This window comes from Phalaenopsis equestris, unplaced genomic scaffold, assembly GCF_001263595.1.
Source record: "Phalaenopsis equestris unplaced genomic scaffold, ASM126359v1 Scaffold000002, whole genome shotgun sequence".
Taxonomy (NCBI): Eukaryota; Viridiplantae; Streptophyta; class Magnoliopsida; order Asparagales; family Orchidaceae; genus Phalaenopsis; species Phalaenopsis equestris.
In genome coordinates this window covers 27,568,379-27,586,260 of record NW_018164444.1, presented here as the reverse complement: position 1 = coordinate 27,586,260, position 17,882 = coordinate 27,568,379, and the positions used below count along the sequence as shown (strand labels likewise).

The 17,882-nt window shown below is 36.8% G+C and overlaps 1 protein-coding gene across 2 annotated transcripts; it reads right to left on the bottom strand.

The window, feature by feature from the left end:
- Positions 1-2,278: 2,278 nt before the first annotated feature.
- On the bottom strand, positions 2,279-17,086 carry LOC110039542 (glycine-rich RNA-binding protein 4, mitochondrial). 2 transcript variants are annotated; one of them, XM_020744644.1, is made up of 4 exons: positions 16,957-17,086; positions 16,818-16,886; positions 2,697-2,803; positions 2,279-2,486 (listed from the first exon to the last, which is right to left on the bottom strand). In XM_020744644.1, exons 1-4 carry the CDS (start codon positions 17,045-17,047, stop codon positions 2,385-2,387), a joined length of 369 nt encoding a protein of 122 aa, XP_020600303.1. In that variant the 5' UTR covers positions 17,048-17,086; the 3' UTR covers positions 2,279-2,384. The 2 variants fall into 2 exon arrangements, with proteins under 2 accessions (XP_020600303.1, XP_020600304.1); XM_020744645.1 differs by having other exon boundaries at positions 2,697-2,776.
- Positions 17,087-17,882: the final 796 nt, after the last annotated feature.

Below are 17,882 nucleotides of genomic sequence, written 5' to 3'. Positions count from 1 at the left end.
TTATAGGCTGTGAGAGCTGGAGTTGGAAGCTGCACGTGTTGAGAATCGCATTGGTCGTAGTAGTGAGTAGTATTGACGTCACTAGGTCGTGAGGGTCAAAGTTGGGAACTGCACGAGTTATGGACAACGTAAACCATCGTGGTGAGTTGTAATGATGTCTGTAGGTCACGAGGGCTGGAGTCAGGAGTTGCACGAGTTGTAGATAACGTAGGTCGTAGTTGGTCACATAGGCTATAGGGTCCAGAGCCAGAAGCTTCATGAGCTTATGTGAGGTGCTTCGTTATCCAATTTTTGAAAAGCAATGTTGCACCGTCTTTGGGGTGCGTTGTTATACCGTCTTTAAGATGTGTTGTTGCATCATATTTGGGGTCAGTCTAGTGTTCGGATGATGTGCCGCTTCGCAGGTTGTTTCGTGACTGCAACGTCAATTGTTGCCTCATATGCTACTTTATCACATGAAGTAAGCGGCGGTCGATCGTGATGAGCTGCGATCGGCAAGCGGTGGTGGTCAGCAACTATAGGAGTAGAAGATAATTTCAGCTCATTCTCTAAGCCTCAGGCTTCAAACTCTCTCACCAATTTTCAAGAGAGAAGCATGGCTCTATTTATTAAGTTTCGGTTGCAATAAATAAAGGAATATGAACCACTCTGATTAGACGGCCCGGAAAGATTCCCTCAATCATATGATGCTTAATGGACATTTGAGTGCCTTAATGATGCCAAAATTGAGTGAATTTAAGCTTGTTGGATTCTTCTTGTTAAAATGTTTGATTTGACTATATGCTCATTAAATTCAACATCCGTTTAACCTTCCAAATACTCCTGAAAAGCTTCCTAAAAAGGTTAAATGACTTGATCGGGTTTGATTTGGCTTGTATTGGACCAATTTTGGTTATTGGGTCAATCTAGTTGAACCAGTCAGTTTGACTGTACGTTTACTGAAATCAGAGCTTTAGATGACTTTTGATCAAAGTCGAAATATTTCTTGCTCAAAATATTGCCCCAAGATCCATGTCATGCCTCGAGATTTTTGTTTGATGATGAGAATTTGTTGATGGCATATCAGTTACCCCCTATTTTCAGGCGAGATCAATGTCGTTATCCGAAAACATTAAAATTTGAAGCACTTTATATTTATGGTGATATTATTAGTGTAATTCTAAAAATTTGACTGTTACGCATGTAAATATACAAGTTTGGGTGAAAGAAATTTAAATATATAAGATTTACGTGATGTATGTAAATATTTAAACACCTTTTTGTTTTAGTTTATTATTATTATTATTATTACTATTATTTGAAAGAGAAATTTACTTACATATCACATAATTCTTATGTTTTTCTAAATTGGGGCATTTATATATGTTGAATCCCTTTTTATCCTTAAATCACACCAAAAATAGAGCGTAGCAAAGGAGAGAGAATCGGGGAGAAACTTAACAGCTGAATGAAATCAGCTAGATTTCCATAATCATATGTTTATGAATCTAAAAAGTGAAATTCATTTTCCATTTAATATCCCTTTTATAGAGGTAGACTTCTTTAAAATGGATAAATATAGACTTTTATTATGCCTTGACCTATATGGGCACATAACCATCTTTATTTGTCATATACAACATCATAAAAATTGAGATCTCACCTCAGATATCGTCCCTGAAGTCAACACGATGAACTACAAACGGTGGCGATTCTCTTGCGTTAAGAATCTTTGTACTCGGCCTTCGGTATCGTCGGTATCCTATCTTTAGCACTTGGTATTCATCACTCCCTGACTTCTCATACATAAGTTTACGGAGAAAAAATTGCGTATGGAAGACATACGCAGCGCTGCGTACGTTGGGTAGGTTACAGTGAGGGTATTGAGGGTTTATATCTGTGTTATACCTTCTGTAATATACTTATAATTAGTAAGTTTCGCGTTTCTGTTTTCATATATTTGTAAGTTACAAGTAGGTTAGAGGGAGGTGATATAACGCGGATATAACCCCCAATACCTTTCATGAAACCTACCTGACATACGCAGCGCTGCATACATCTTACGTACGTAAATTTTTTCCAAGTTTATGACACCAAGATGTTAAAAGTGTAAAATTTCAAAATGTCGCTGTTAGATATGTAAATACATAAAAATTGTGTTGTAGGTATGTAAATTTCTCTAAAAATTAACAGAAACATCACCATGACTCTATTTTCAATAACAAGTTCCATAGGACGCTAGTTATATACGATAAATCAAACTAATAAAACCATAATTCAACCTATTATTTGAGGCCAAGTTACATATTTCATCAAATATATAATCATTTTTTTTATTAATTTAATAATTAAATTACACTCTTTTCTGTAATTTGATCTGAAAATAAATGTTAAAGGAAATCTTTTTAGCTGCTGGAATCTCCAGAAGAAACACGGGGAACTACAAGTGGCACGCCACGAACTTTGTCCAGCGCAAAGCTTATTCTCAGAGGTCGGCCTAAAAATGGCTGAAAATAAAAATGCATAATGTATACATGCCACTCAATTATTAAGTATTTACATTTCTAACACCTAAACTTGAATTTTTACGTATATGCCATCTTACCTATGCATGAAAAGTTGCATTTCACATTTTAAAAGTTAAGTAATGATATTTTTGTATGTGAAAGGAAAGATTTGAGTGGTATGAATGTAAATGGACCATAAATGTATGTTACCTTTCCATCCATGGCATCTTTGGCACTTATTGCCTGACTCTCACCGGAGAAGTAGACGAATCCAAATCCTCTAGACCTGCCTGTGTTTTTGTCATACATGATCCTCACTGAGAGAAGCATAAACATACCCAAATAATTTAAAAAAAAAAAAGGAATTTTGGGTGCAGAAATATTAGATAAATAGCTTGAATCACTCACTAAAATAGGAAGATTTAAATACATATCACTCAATTCCAATGTATTTACATATCTGACATTTAAACCTCAATTTTTGCATATGTATACCACCTTTCCTATGCATGAAAAGATGTACTTTGCTCTTTCGAAGTTAACCAAATGATAATTCTACTCTCCCCAAACTCCATGTCAACCCCATGTCACTATAATCTATGGTGCTCTCGTTGAAATCGCCCAATTCCTTGGTCTTCCATGAACAGTTGGATTAGATTTATGGTTTGATTATTGATAAAAGTGTTAAAATGGTCATCCTGTTCTTTGCAGGGCGTGTTTTTAGTCTCAAAATCTATAGAAGTGTCAATTTAGTCCCTGGACTGTTTTAGTGGGGCCCGAAATAGTCCTCATGTATTATTTCAGTCAATATAGCATGGGGACTAATTTGACCCTTTTATAAACTCTATGACTAAAATGACCGCATGAAAACGATCAAGGGAATATTTTGGCACTTTAAACTTTGAATATTGCACAATAAGCTCCATCTTCTTGAAAGTGGATTCTTCTTATGAGAATCTTCTTGAATAAAAAATAATGGCTTGAAAAATTATGGAGTAGTTCGCCAAAGTTAGATGAAGCTTCTCATTGGATTAGCATAAGAGGAGTGGAGAGCAGAAAAGTGAATTATATTAGACCCATATTATTCATACAAATCCTGATAAAGACTTACCTATAAAGGCTTGCAGCTTTAATGATGTGGTTGTTGTGAAGCAATGATCAATAACTATTAAGGACATTAAATCTTGCTTAACTTTATTAGTTCCATGGATATTTTGCCTTATCATAACATAGAAAAAAATAACACCGATTCTAAGAAGTTGTAACTACTGAAAGGATCTCTGATTGTTTCTGTGGGGAATACTGAGAAATAGGAGTAATAACATTATGTATAACATGAGGTGGCACCATGGCAGTACATCATTTATAAAAAGATGGTAAATTTTAGGACTGTGAGAACCCTATAGCTTACTATTAGATTATTAGAATATTAATATGCAGATTTTTGTATTAATTCTTTTGATTTGTTTTTATTTACTTTCTTTTTTTTTCCTTTATTCTGATTTTAGTTGTTTCCTTACTAGTAGAACCTGTAATTGGTATTTATACCCCTTTGCATCAATAAGATTTACCTCTGGTTTATTCTAACATGGTATTAGAATCATGCCCCTAACCTAGCTACCGCCGCACTCTCCTTGCCGCCAACTAGGTCCACTTCCAGCTGCTGTCTCCCGTCCAAATGCTAGGTCTTGCTGGAGCCCGTCTCGTGCTGGAATTTGCAGCTGGATACCGCCTCCCACTAGATCCAGCCTCTATGTTCGATCCCAGCCGGTAGATGCCTCTCTAGAACTGGTAATCTGACCGCCAGAACTTTCTTCCAGCAGGAACCACTTCGTAGGGACATATATCTTTCCTCCAACAGCTGGAATCTTACAATGTCTCAACAACCTAACATCTCATTTGGCTCAATCAGAGTCACGGTGGACTCCTGCAACACCAACTTGTCATCGGTTTCATTGACCAGACAGAAAATCAACGTGAACTTCTTAATTATAACCCATAAACTGAACACAATAACTTTCTCCAATGGTCTCAATTTGCGTCCTTGTTCATTAAAGAATTTGGGAAATTCAATCATCTCACTGGTGTGATTCGTGAACATCCAAAGAATGACCCAACACATGAAGCTTGAGAAGTAGAGAATTTTATGGTCATGTTGTGGTTAATCAACTCCATGGAGACTTATATGATAGGAATCACACTACGAATAATTCTCAACTTTACCGCGGCTTAAAATCTATTAGAAACTAAGCCACACGGCGGAATAAGGGGATCACACCAATTCGATAAAAAAGCTGGAACAAAAATTAAACAGAAGCACAATTAAAACAACCAGAAAAACACACGAGAATTTACATGGAAAAACTCAAGAATGGGAAAAAAAACTATGGAGTCACATCATCGGAAAATTCTACTATGAAATTCAGAAGGTTTTACAAATAAATCACACAAGTTCTCTCCACACACAAAGAAAATTTATAGAACTCGCTCCACAATCTTACCTCTTCGATTCGACAGAAAAATCATGCTGAATCACAGAAATTCATCTCTTCGACACTCCTCACCTTCATCAAGATGCTCGTCGAAGAGTACCGAAGGAAGATACACCAGGCCCTACCTTACACCGCTCAAAATCGGGATTAAAAACAAATTCCCAACACAAATCTTCCCTCTTCGATCCGACGCAAAAATCATGTAGAATCACCAAAATTCACCACTTCGGCACTCCTTATCTTTATCATGATGCTCGTCGAAGAATACTGCTGGAAGATACACCAAGCTCTACCTTACACCGCTCGAAATCGGGATTAAAAACAAATTCCCAACACCAATCGCTCCTGGCTATGCACCAAGCTCTTAGAAATAGTCGCCTATATGGGCGCATATGCGCCCCAAAGACAACGCATAGGAGCAGGCTTCTTCGTTCGAGTAGTACCCAAGTGGGCGCTTAAGCGCCTACAACCCGGTACATAGGCACCGGGTGCTCCGTATCGCTGCTCACCTAATCAGTCTCCACTCATAACAATCTTCCACTTGAAGACCGATTGTACTGAACACCAGTCCTCTATACCCGCACCTCCATCTGAATCGCCTTCACAATGTATCGCGGTGTGGCTCACCCTCGGTCTCAACCTTCATGAAACCCAACTGAAGCCAAACATAGTTTCAGTTTCTCAACAGTCACCACCTTCGTCAACATATGCGTAAGATTCTCAGTTGTGTGTATTTTTTTCAGAAATAACTATTCATCTTCCAGAAGAGACTGAATGAAACGATATCTGAGCTGGATTTGTTTCGTACTAGCATGAAAAACACTGTTCTTAGCAAGATGAATACACTAATATTATCACTGTAGACTCTTCTTCCAATCCTCTGCTCCTTGCCCAATTCTGTAATGAAACTCTATAGCTAAATCATCTCCTTGCTAGCATCAGTAATAGCACATCAGTAATAGCAACATATTCTTCAGCTTCCGTAGTAGAAAGTGCAACGATCTTTGCAACCTAACTCACCACTGTGCTCCTCAATTTGAAGATATGCTCCATTGCACTTCTTTTAGCGCCCACATATCCTATCACATCTAAATCTACAAAAACCTGTAGACTGATCCCTACACTTCAATAGCAAAGTTTCCTGTTGATTGTTCCCCTCACATACCTGAAAATCCACTTTATTGTCTCTCAATGATGTGTCTGGATTACTCATGTACTTGTTAACTACTCCCACTGCATATGCAATATCTGGTCTGGTACAAATCATCGCATACATCAAACTTACAACTGTTGAAACATACGGATTTCTCTTCATCTATGCTTGCTCTGCTTCAGAGTTAGATGATAGCTCCTTAGATAGTTTGAAGTGACTACTTAAGGGAGTGTTTTGTCTCACTCATGTTGAACCTCTATAGGATTTTCTCAACATACTTTGTCTGAGACAACTTCTGTATTTCTACACTCCTGTCTCTGTTGATTCTCATCCCGAGGTTCTTCTTAGTTGAACTTAAATCATTCATCTCTAACTTACTTGATAATTGTTTCTTCAAGTTCAAGATTTTCTTCAAATATGTCTTTGCAATTAGTATGTCTTCCACATACAAAAGAAACAAAATATAACATTTAATGAAGTGTTTGATGAAGCAACAATGGTATGTCTGACACTTCATGTATCTATTGTCTGACATGAACCTATCAAACCTTATGTACCACTGTCTCGGGGCCTACTTCAAGTCATAAAGGCTCTTCTTCAATCTGCAGAACAAGCCTGCTTTGTCTGGAACCTTGTAACCTTGTGGTTGCATCGTACATAACTCTTTATCCATATTTTCATTTAAGAAAACTGTTTTTACATCCATCTACTTCGGATGTAGATCTTCCACTGCTATCAAACTCAGTACAACCCTAACAGAGTCATCTTCACCACTGGGGAAAAGATCTCTGTATAATTCACTCCTACTGGAAATTCATCGTAACAAGTCTTACCTTGTAGCTCTTGTTACCATCTGACTCCTCTTTCAGCATATAAACCCACTTATTATATAGTGTTTTTTTGTCAGTTGATAATAACGTCAAATCCTAAGTCTGATTTGACTCCAAACATTGTATTTCTTCATCCATGGAAAGCTCCTACTCCCTTGAATCTTCAACTTAAGTGGTCTACTCTAAGCACTTTGGTTCACCACTATCAGTTAGTAACAAATAGTGTAAAGAAGGAGAATACATGTGTACGGGTCGTGTCACTTTGTTGAATTTTTTAACTTCTGTAACATGTGATTGAAAAACTTTAGGTGCTCCTTCTGATTGAACTCCACTTATTTCTCTATCTTCCTGATCACCAGTATCATCTATTTCAACATATCTAGATTCTTCAGATGTAGCTGATGGAATATGCTAAGTTCTGACCCTGTCTTTGTGCATCTCAATTTCATTGAAAGTGACGTCCTTAGTTCTAATGAATTACTGATTATGATAATCCCAGTACTTTTACTCAAACTCATGTAAGTCATATCCAATGAAGTTGCACTTGATAGATTTTGAGTCAACCTTGCTTCTAGATCATGCATCTACATGCACATATGCAGAACACCCAAATTCTCTTAAATGAGATAGACATATTTTTCTCACTTCACGCTTCTTCAAGTAAGTCTTTCTCCAAAGGCATTGATAGACTACGGTTGATCTGATAAACTGTAGTGTTTACTGCTTCAGTCCAAAACTATTTTGGTAAGCCTACATGTAGTCTCATGCTCCTGGCACGCTCCGTGATTGTTCTATCCATGCGCTCAGTTACACCAATTTGTTGCGGTGTCCTTGGGATAGTGAACTCATTCCTGATCCCCTCTATACCATAGAAAGTCCTAAACTTCTAATCACGGTACACCCCCTCATTATCTAATCTGAGACGCTTCAGCTTCAAGTCTGTCTCATTTTCTACCATAGTCTTCCACTTCTTAAGGACTTTAAATACATCAAATTTTTATTTTAAGAAATAAACTCATACATTTCTCATGTGATCATAAATTCAATGAACGTGACAAAATAGCGCAAACCCCCAATGGAATAATTTAAAATAGGACCCCATGTGTCAGAATGCACTAACTCCGATTTTTTTGTACCACTGACCACACTTGGAGAAAGAAATCTTCTTCTGCTTCCATAAATACAATTTTCAATGAAATCTATATCAACTGATCCTAGACTTCGAAGCTTATTTTTCAAAAATAGGGACTTTATACATTTCTCGCTCATATGGCCAAGTCTACGGTGTTATAGACCTTCATTCACCCTAGTTCAGTCATATCAATGAAATCAATCATTTCATTGATCAAATAAAGGGTGTCTTCAATGTTGTCTCAAGCCATACTAATGCCCCTGATCACTTTCCACGAATCACCATGAAAGTAGTAGCAAGTCCTAACTTTGTAAAGCGGGTCATAGAAATAAGATTTATCTTCAAACTTGGAACATGTCTAAACTTCAGTAAGCTTTTAGGTTGTTCCATTTGACAACTTGATATGAACATCACCATTTCCTACTATACTGTAGGTTTTATTATCTCTCAAATAAACCTTCTCTAGATCACCTTGAGTATAGTTTTTAAATGTCTCTTTATTAGGGAAAGCATGAAAAGAGGCACTTGAATCCACTATCCGGGATTTAGTGCTGACTAAGGATAACACCAGGGGTTATTATGGATTTCACCGGTCGAGACATTAGTAGAAGGATTACTTTCCTGTCCTCCACCATCAACTTTCCTTGAAGTTTTGCAGTCATTCTTGAAATGTCTTTTCTTACGACAATTCCAACATTCTCCTTGACTTAACTTGGGTTTTCCTTTCTTGCACTTGGATTTGTCTCTGCCTGTATTAATGCCCAAATTCGTTCCCCTGTTATCAGCATTTAACGTAGAACCTAAAGATTCACCATTCGTTGTTTTCTGTGAATTTCTTCATTCAGCATCAGGTCTATGATATCATTCAAGTTCAACTTCAAAGTCCCTGAAGAATTACTCACTGTTGTTATCAAATCATCCCAGCTATCTGACAATAAAGATAATATCAACAGTGCTCTGATCTCATCATCAAACTTGATCCATACATAACACAAGTGGTTCGTCACAGTGCTAAAGTTATCGAGATGTTCTGTCACTGAACTGTCTTCCATCATCTTCACGTTAAATAACTTCTTCATCATAAAAACTTTATTAAAAGAAGTTTTTTCATTCATCTTGTCCAGTGTCATTATGAGATCCACCATAGTTTTCTCATTCACAATGCTAAACTAAACAGATGAGAAAAGTGTCAACCTAATCAAACCAAGTGTCGTTCGATACAACACTTCTCATTCCTCCATAGACATAGATTCAGACTTCTTTGTGATTCCTTGTAGCGGCAGTATATTTTTTTCTGATACAGCAAATCCCCCACGTGCAACTTCCAGAAAGCGAAGTTCGTCCCATTGAACTTCTTCACCTTGAACATTGCTTCTTTAGTCATTACTCCCACTCGAATCGAGCCCCACTTTGATACTCGTTTATAGGAATCACACAACAAACAATTCCTAACTTTACTATGGCTTATAATCAATTAAAAAACTAAATCACACCGCGGAATAACGGGATCACACCAATTTGATAAAAAATCAGAACAAAAATTATAACAAAAGCACAATTAAAACAACAAGAAAAACACACGAGAATTTACGTGAAAAAACCCGAAAATGGAAAAAAAAATCACGAAGTCACACCACTAGAAGTTTTACTATGAAATTCAGAAAGTTTTACAAAGAACTCACATAACACAAACACAAAAGTAAAGTTATATGACTCACTCCACAATCTTCTAACTCCGATCCAATGCAAAAATCACGCTGAATTATCGAAATCCACCTCTTCGACACTCCCCACATTCATTGGGATGCTCATCAAAAAATACTGAAGGAAGATACACCAAGCCCTACCTTATGCCGCTCGAAATCGAGATTAAAAACCAGTTCCCGACACCAATTGCTCCTGGCTCATAACGCCCGAACTTGGAGCCTATGCGCCCGAACTTGGCGCAAATGCGCCAAGCTCTTAGAAACAGGCGCCAATATGAGTGCATATGCGCCCAAAGCCGTCACATTGGCGTTGGTTTCTCTGTTCAAACAGCACCCAAGTGGGCGCTTAAGCGTCCACAACCTGGCGCATAGGCGTCTGGAGCTCTATCCCGCTACTCACCAAATTAATCTCCACTCATAATATTCTATTAGTCGATCATATATGTTCCTTCCTTCTGCTAGTGCCCTTTAGACAACAGTCCATGATACCTACTCAAATATAGGGAATTTCAGCCAACTCTCTGAGATATCTAAGAAAATTTGTGAGGCAAAATAAGTATCGAGGACCGTGACCCAGTACTACAATGATCTAGTTGCATCATAAATGGAATGCGACTTGCATTATAACAACAGATGAGAATCTCTGACCGACCTACTCTTTTCTAAAAAATTGTAGAAAAGGATCGCATGATCAAATTTTTGACAGACCTCAACAAAGAACTTGACGAAGCACGGGGTTGTATCCTTGACCGAGATCCTCTTCCTTTTACTTGCATTGCTTACACCGAAATTCATCGCAAAGAAAATCAGAGACTTGTCATGCTTGGTGTGCCCACTTCGTCTATCAAAGTATTCGTCATGGTCTCTAATAGTGTTCAATCTCGAGCTGGTCACTCCACTTGTTATTATTGTCACAATCCCAACTAGACTCGTGATAAATGTTAAAAGTTCTACGATAAAACTGCATCCAAATCTTCGGCCATATCTTATGCTACAAAAAGTCTCGTTACAGCTTCTGAATCTAGCAGAGTACATACGACCTCTATCCAAAACAATCTAGAATCCTCTAATTATCTTAAAAGTCAAATGGAGCACTTAATCAAGCTGCTCGGGTCCGATCCGTTCTCTTTCGACCCATCAGCCTCCCACGTTCGTCGATGTACCAATCATATGGAACTCATTTCTTTTGCCCCTTCTACTCCATGGATCATAGATTTAAGTGTCACAGACCATGTGACTGGAAGCTCTCAAGCCTTCTCGACATATTATTCTTGCTAAGGGAGAGATACTGTTAAAATTGCCAACGATTACAAAAGTTTCATTACTGGTAAGTTTTAACAATAGATCTAACTCTGGAATATGTGTTACATACATCTCTGCTAAAATGTAACCTTTTAACTGTCAGGAAACTGATATATGACATTGATTGTTTTGCTCATTTTTCTTTTGATTTTGGTATCTTTTAGGAACGCCATTCAGGAAGGATAATTGGAACGACTAAGCAGGTTGGCGGGCTTTACTTCTTCCAAGGAAAAAGCACGGAGAACAAGGACACTTCACCCAGTAATTGTAGTTTATCTAAGTCAACTGAATGTCCTATTATGTTATTACAATGTCGTTTGGGTCATCCTAGTTTCTAGAATCTACAGCAATTGTATCTGTTGATGTTTTCTAATAAAAACCCTTCTAATTTTAAATGTAAAATTGTCAGTTAGCTAAACATCATCATGTTTTTAATCCACCTCACAATTACACACATTCCCCTCTTTTTATTCACAGTAACTTATGAGACCCTCTTGCACTCCTAACTACACCAATAAAAGGTGATTTCATACTTTGATTGATGATCACACTCGGATGACATAGGTCTATATTTTAAAAAATAAATATGAAGTTGTTGTCACTTTAAAAAAAATTTAGACATTCATTTTGACCCAATTCAAAACTCATATTCAAGTCATTTGAACTGATAGCGGTCGTTAATTTTTTCACTATATATTAGGAGAATTTTTTATTAGTAAGGACATCATTCATCATAACTCATGTATCGACGTTCATCAACAAAATGAGGTAGTCGAGAGAGAAAATTGACATTTTCTCGACGTTACTCGCTTCATTATATTTCCCTATAATGTCCCAAACCGTTTATAGAATGAGGTCATTCTTATCGCCACTTATCTCATCAATAAAATTCCCTAAAAAATTCGCAACTTATGTACCTCTTTAGCCGTCTTGAGATGGTGCTTTCCTAACAATCAATTTTTTTCCACTTTAGATCTCAAAATTTTTTAGTGTACAGCCTTTGTTTGGAACACAGCCCCAACTCGAACTAAACTTGATCCCAGGCCAATAAAATGTGTTTTTCTTGGATACTCTGTCATTCAAAAGGGATATCAGTGTCTTGATCCCAGGTCATAAATAAGGTTTATGTGAGTGTTGATGTCTCCTTTTTTGAAACTGTTGCACACTTTCTTAACTTGGCTACAAATGAGGGGGCGCTAAAGTTCTTGGACACTATTTCTTATTCTACTTCTATGGATGTTTTCCCCACGTCACCTACCATCGAGGAACTCTCTGTTTCTTTTGTTTCACTTGTTTTCTACCACCAAGGAACTATATGTCCTATTGGTTCCACCAGCACATCCTCCCACTCTCGTGTCTACAGTGGACACACTCATTCTGACACGCCTACTATGGAGCTTGCTAACCCCTTGTTGGACCCTGAATCCTCTTCAGATGACATCCCTAGCACTGCTCCTACTCCAAAAGAGAAAATTAGTTCTAGCAAGGTACGCAATCAAACATGTTCTCTCTATCCTATGACAAAGTATGTCTCTCTTTGCAGATTATCCACAACCTACAAAGCATTTGCTATGGTTGTGACCAATCATAAGCTTCCATCTACTATTGAGGTTGTCTTAGCAGAACTAGGTTGGAAAGTTGTCGTCATGGAGGAGATGAATGTCATTCAACAGAACCATACTTGGGACATTGTTAATCTTTCTCAGGGTAAGAAAACAGTGGGATGTCGATGAATTTTTAGCATCAATTTTAAATATGATGGATCCTTTAAACACAACAGGACGTGATCGGTCTTCAAAGAATACACATAGACCTACGGAGTTGACTATGAGGAGACATTTGCTCCAGTTGCTAAATTAAACACCATTCGGGTCCTGTTATCCCTTGCAATGAATCTGGAATGACCCCTCATTCCAACTTGATGTCAAGAAAGTGTTCCTGATTGACGATTTTATAGAAGAGGTATACACGGCTCTTCCTCCAGGGTTTAAGTCTACTACCTCTTAGAGACAAGTATGCAGAATGCGAAAATCTCTTATGGATTAAGACAATCACCACGGACATGGTTCGGGAAATTCACAAAGGTGGTGGTAGGCCATATATTCACTCAGGCCCAATCGGACCGCACACATTTCTTTCGACATTCCTCCAACGGCCAGACAATTATTCTTACTGTCTAAGTTGACGATATTGTTCTCACAGGTAATTAACTACCAACATTGGAGTCTCTGAAAGGAATTCTTGATGCTTCCTTTGAAATGAAGGATTTGGAATCTTTCCGGTACTTCTTAGGCAAGGAAGTTACTCGGTCATCTCAGGGTATTCGCTTGTCTCAGCAAAAATATGTGATTTACCATTTGACAGAAAACAATCCTCTCTTGTGCAAATCAATCGCTGTCTCGATAGATCCCAATGAAAAACTTTTTGTTGTTCCCAATGTTATTCCTGTAAACAAGACTCAGTACTGACGTCTTATAGTTGAACTCATCTATCTTGCCCATACATGCCCAAACATATACCACGCAATTGGGATAGTCGGTCGATTCATGCATGATTCCTATGAGCCTCACCTCCAAGATGCCCACAGGATTCTCAACAATTTAAAAGACACATCGAGCTCAAGTTTATTTTTTTTCCGACACGTCTCTCATTCTATTGCAGTTTACACAGATGCAGAGTGTGTCAGGTCCATCCATGATCGGTGATCTATCTCGGGGTACTGCTCATTTGTGTGGGAAACCTGGTCATGCGAAAAAACAAAAAGCAGTCTATAGTTGCTCAAACCAGTGTGAAAGCCAAATTTTAGTCCATGTCCTTGGGAATTTGTGAAGCTCTCTGGTTACTCATCATGCTCCACGAACTACGTATGACAGTCTCGGCTCCCCTATAGTTGTTCTGTGATAACAAGTCTACCATTAGAATTGATCACAACCCGATCCAGCATGATCACACCAAGCATATTGAGATTGACCGTCACTTCATTAAGAAAAACCTCGAGTACGAAAAAATTTGTGTTTCGTTTGTGTCATCTAGTGGCCAGCTGGCAGATATTCTCACAAAGAACTTTCCTCGACCATTTTTCAATGATTTCAAATCCAAGTTGAACATGGCTGACATCCGACTCTAGAAAATTAATATGCAGTTTTTGTGTTAATCACTTTGATTTGTTTTACTTTACTTTTACATTTTTCTTTTATTCTGTTTTTATTTGTTTCCTTACTAGTAGACCCTATTATGGGTATTTATACGCCTCTGTGCATCAATAAGATTTACACCTAATTCTATTCTGACACTTACAATGATCTCATTTTTTCGGTAGTTTTTGAATAAGTTTAGAGTTGGTGCCCCATCTTATCACAAAAAAAATTAATTATCCAATAAGCTGGGTTGGTAACAGTATGGCAAATTTGTTTCATACAAAGAAGCCTTTTTTGAACTTGCTTATGATTAAAAGCTAAAAAATTTGTAGTCTATAGTCTTGAAACTTGGGAGAGGATATAATTAGAATTGGCTCCCAAGTAAAAAAGGTAATTCCAAATGGGAACTACTATCACCTGTAAGAAATAATTTGAATGTCATTGGCAAAGAAACCGTATTTGTTACAATATGAATGAAAATGCTACATATGGAAAGATGATGTACAATTCTTTTCAAGTACAGAAGAAATGGATCAAAATATTTTACAATATGGACTTTGAGGCAAAAAGAAACAAGAAGGAAATTCCATTAATTACAGGACCTTCGCCATCCGTAGAGAGTATAGGATGAAGCTCAGACATACTAAATGTGTGTTCAAAAGTTTCTCAAAAAAGTAAGTGGGTAATCTCATCTCCTATAAAAGTATTTTCACTATTTCCGCGCTCTATCTTATCTACTTAACAGAGCATTTTTAGTACCAATCATGTAGTATCACCACCCTTGCTTGAGAAATTGGGTATCTTCCCAATTAGTGATTGCCTTTTATAACAAAATAGGGGCTTGTGTTCCATTCCTAGGAAGAATTACCAGTAACTATAATAGATGATTCAATTTGCATATTCATCAATTTTGGGGCCTAGAAGACCGCAAAGTTCAATAATCCGGTTTGAGATGAGTGTATGGACATTAAGGTATTTGCATTTCTAGTGAAGGAATGAAAAAGAAGTATTTGACCCGAGCAATACAAAGCCATTGTCTCTTTTACCATAGTAGGATCCACATTATAAGGGCCTTACTCTCCTCCTACTAGCCTACAAAAGTAAGACCCATGGATTTCAAGGAAAGATAGTATGTCAACAAGGGTGATCGACCAGAACAATCGGAGATTTGATAATATTACCCCTAGTTGATTAAAGCTTCATAGGGTGGAAGATCTCAATCACTATTTTTAAATAGGGGAACCAAAAAAAACCCCTCCCTACTAAGTGGGTGTTTCAAATCATACAAATAAACCTAAAAAAGAAGATAATTGAATTTTGTGATAATAAAAAATTAATATATAGGAGGTAAAATAGTTGCTTAGAGAATATAACCAGCATATTGAGCATACATTTCTTCATTCTCAACGCAAGTAATCACTCCTCTTCCCACTTGATCTCTCAAAATATTCCCAATCATCAATTCTAGGCAACTACACTTTATTAAGCTAAATATTTTATTGAATGATTGGGACAACAAAAGTATAAATTCACATTTTAGTTTATAAGTTTTCACAACTAGACCAAGTTTTTAGAGTGATATATCTAAATTTAAAAAGAATTCAAAACTTTCATGTGTGTTATGGAGTACCATAGAGCTCCTTATCTGTTGTTGATTACTTTTTCAATGATTACAAGAGATTTCATAAACATCATATATATTAAAAAAATTCATGCTTGAATGTCAAAAGCAATTTTTTTGGTATTAACAATAAAAATTAAGTTCAGAGATCATAAGCAAAAGACATTTATAATAATCTTTCATTTATAACGGCCCATTTAAAATTTCTTGTAAAATTCTCATCAAACATTTATTCCCAGAGAATTCAAATTGGATTCCTTTGACGCTTTGTATATATAACATTTAAGTTGCAGATAATATTCAAGAAAAAAACACAAGTCAGCTATTGGAGCATAGCCATTGAAAATTAGAACAAAAGCCATATAATTAAATTAATAAGGTTAAATTTTGATGAATAATTTCTTGCCTTTCAAATACAAATACCTAATCTTAGAGATAAAACTTAGATTGCTTAAATGTAAGTTACAAAATTGTATTTGAAGATGCAGGGGAAACAAATAGCTGATATATAGGGGTGCGTATTTGGTTTGTTTGAATGGTTTCATTATGAATTAACAAAATGAATTGATTTCAGTTGTAAAAATTAAAAATCAAACCAAACTCTTTTTCAAAAAGAACTTTAATTTGATTACTTAGGTTCAAGTTTAGATGAATCGAACCAAAATAAGAGTTAATGCAATTTACAAATTGTATTTGAAGATGATAATGAAAATAATTGCTTATATGCATATTTGGTCGTTTTCAAGGACCTGATTATGAATTAACTATAAATCAAATGATTTTTATTGTAAAAATTAGAAAATTGAACAAACCAAACTACTTTTTGATGCAATCTTCGATGCATCATGAACTAAAACAATCTTTTCACTTCTTAGAAGATCGCCGATAATACCATAACACAATCAATTAACTGGTACGATGAAATAGAGCAGGAACAGAAACAGCATCAAAGAATCACCTTCGGTTACCTCCCCAAATGAAGAAAAGGCCTCTTTCAGTGACCTTTCGTCCACGTACCACGACAGACCTGGTGCAAAAAAAGCAGTCAGGCAACATAACAAATACCTGGTAAGCAGATAGACCTGAAGCAGTCAAACCTCCGACGAATAGTTTACTATTGGAGGAATGGCGCGAAGAAGTGCAGTAGAAGCTTGGATGGAACACAAACTGCTGTGCAAAACGACGCATGCTGTTCCGGCTCTGCTTGGGTTGGGTCGGCTCTTAGGGGTTGTTTGTTTGAAGTAGGATCAATTGATTAAATTTAAGTACAAAGAAATCTAGGTTTAGAAGCTTACATACATACCACTCAATTTTTATTTATTTACATATATAACATCAATGGAGGCGTTTAGGGCTGTCAATTGGGCTCGTTGTTCGTGAACAGCTCGTGTTCGGCTCGTTAAGCAGCTCATGTTCGGCTCGTTAAGCAGCTCGTGTTTGGCTCGTTTGTTAAGTTTATCGAGTTTAAGCTCGAAATATAAACGAGCCGAACACGAGAAAATATCTGTTTGCTAGTGTTTGGCTCGAATTGGCTCAAAAAGAAACAAATAAAAATATAAATATACTCAATATCTCATGATGTTAATGGAATTATTCCGCGGTGTAAAACCGCGGAATAACACCCATAACACCGAGGAATAACAACCGTTGTGTTATCAGTCTTATTCCTCCGTCTGCGGTGTTATTGGTGTTATTCTGCTGCATAACATAGCAGAATAACACCGATAACACCAATAATACCGCGAAATAACACCGAGTAACACCCGCTGTGCTATCGGTATTATTCCGCCATCTCTGGTTTTATTGGTGTTAATCCGCGGTATTTTTGGTATTATCAGCGTGCGTTTGATGGCACTTTTTAATATGATTTATCATGAGTAAAATGCATGAGTTTTTTGGATTTATGAATTTTCGAATTTAAAAACCTAATTTTTTACTTCTATTTAGCTTAAATCCATCTTTAGTAAAATAAAGGGATAGAGTAAATTTAAGGGATTAAGGATTTATATATTTTCAAAATCTT

Excerpts from the sequence above, each read along its gene's own strand:
- LOC110039542 (XM_020744644.1), bottom strand. The coding sequence starts at position 17,047 with ATGCGTCGTTTTGCACAGCAGTTTGTGTTCCATCCAAGCTTCTACTGC. Across the intron at positions 16,887-16,956 it reads TAGTAAACTATTCGTCGGAG|GTCTGTCGTGGTACGTGGAC; the intron begins GTTTGACTGCTT and ends TTTTTGCACCAG. Across the intron at positions 2,804-16,817 it reads ATTTGGGGAGGTAACCGAAG|TGAGGATCATGTATGACAAA; the intron begins GTGATTCTTTGA and ends TGCTTCTCTCAG.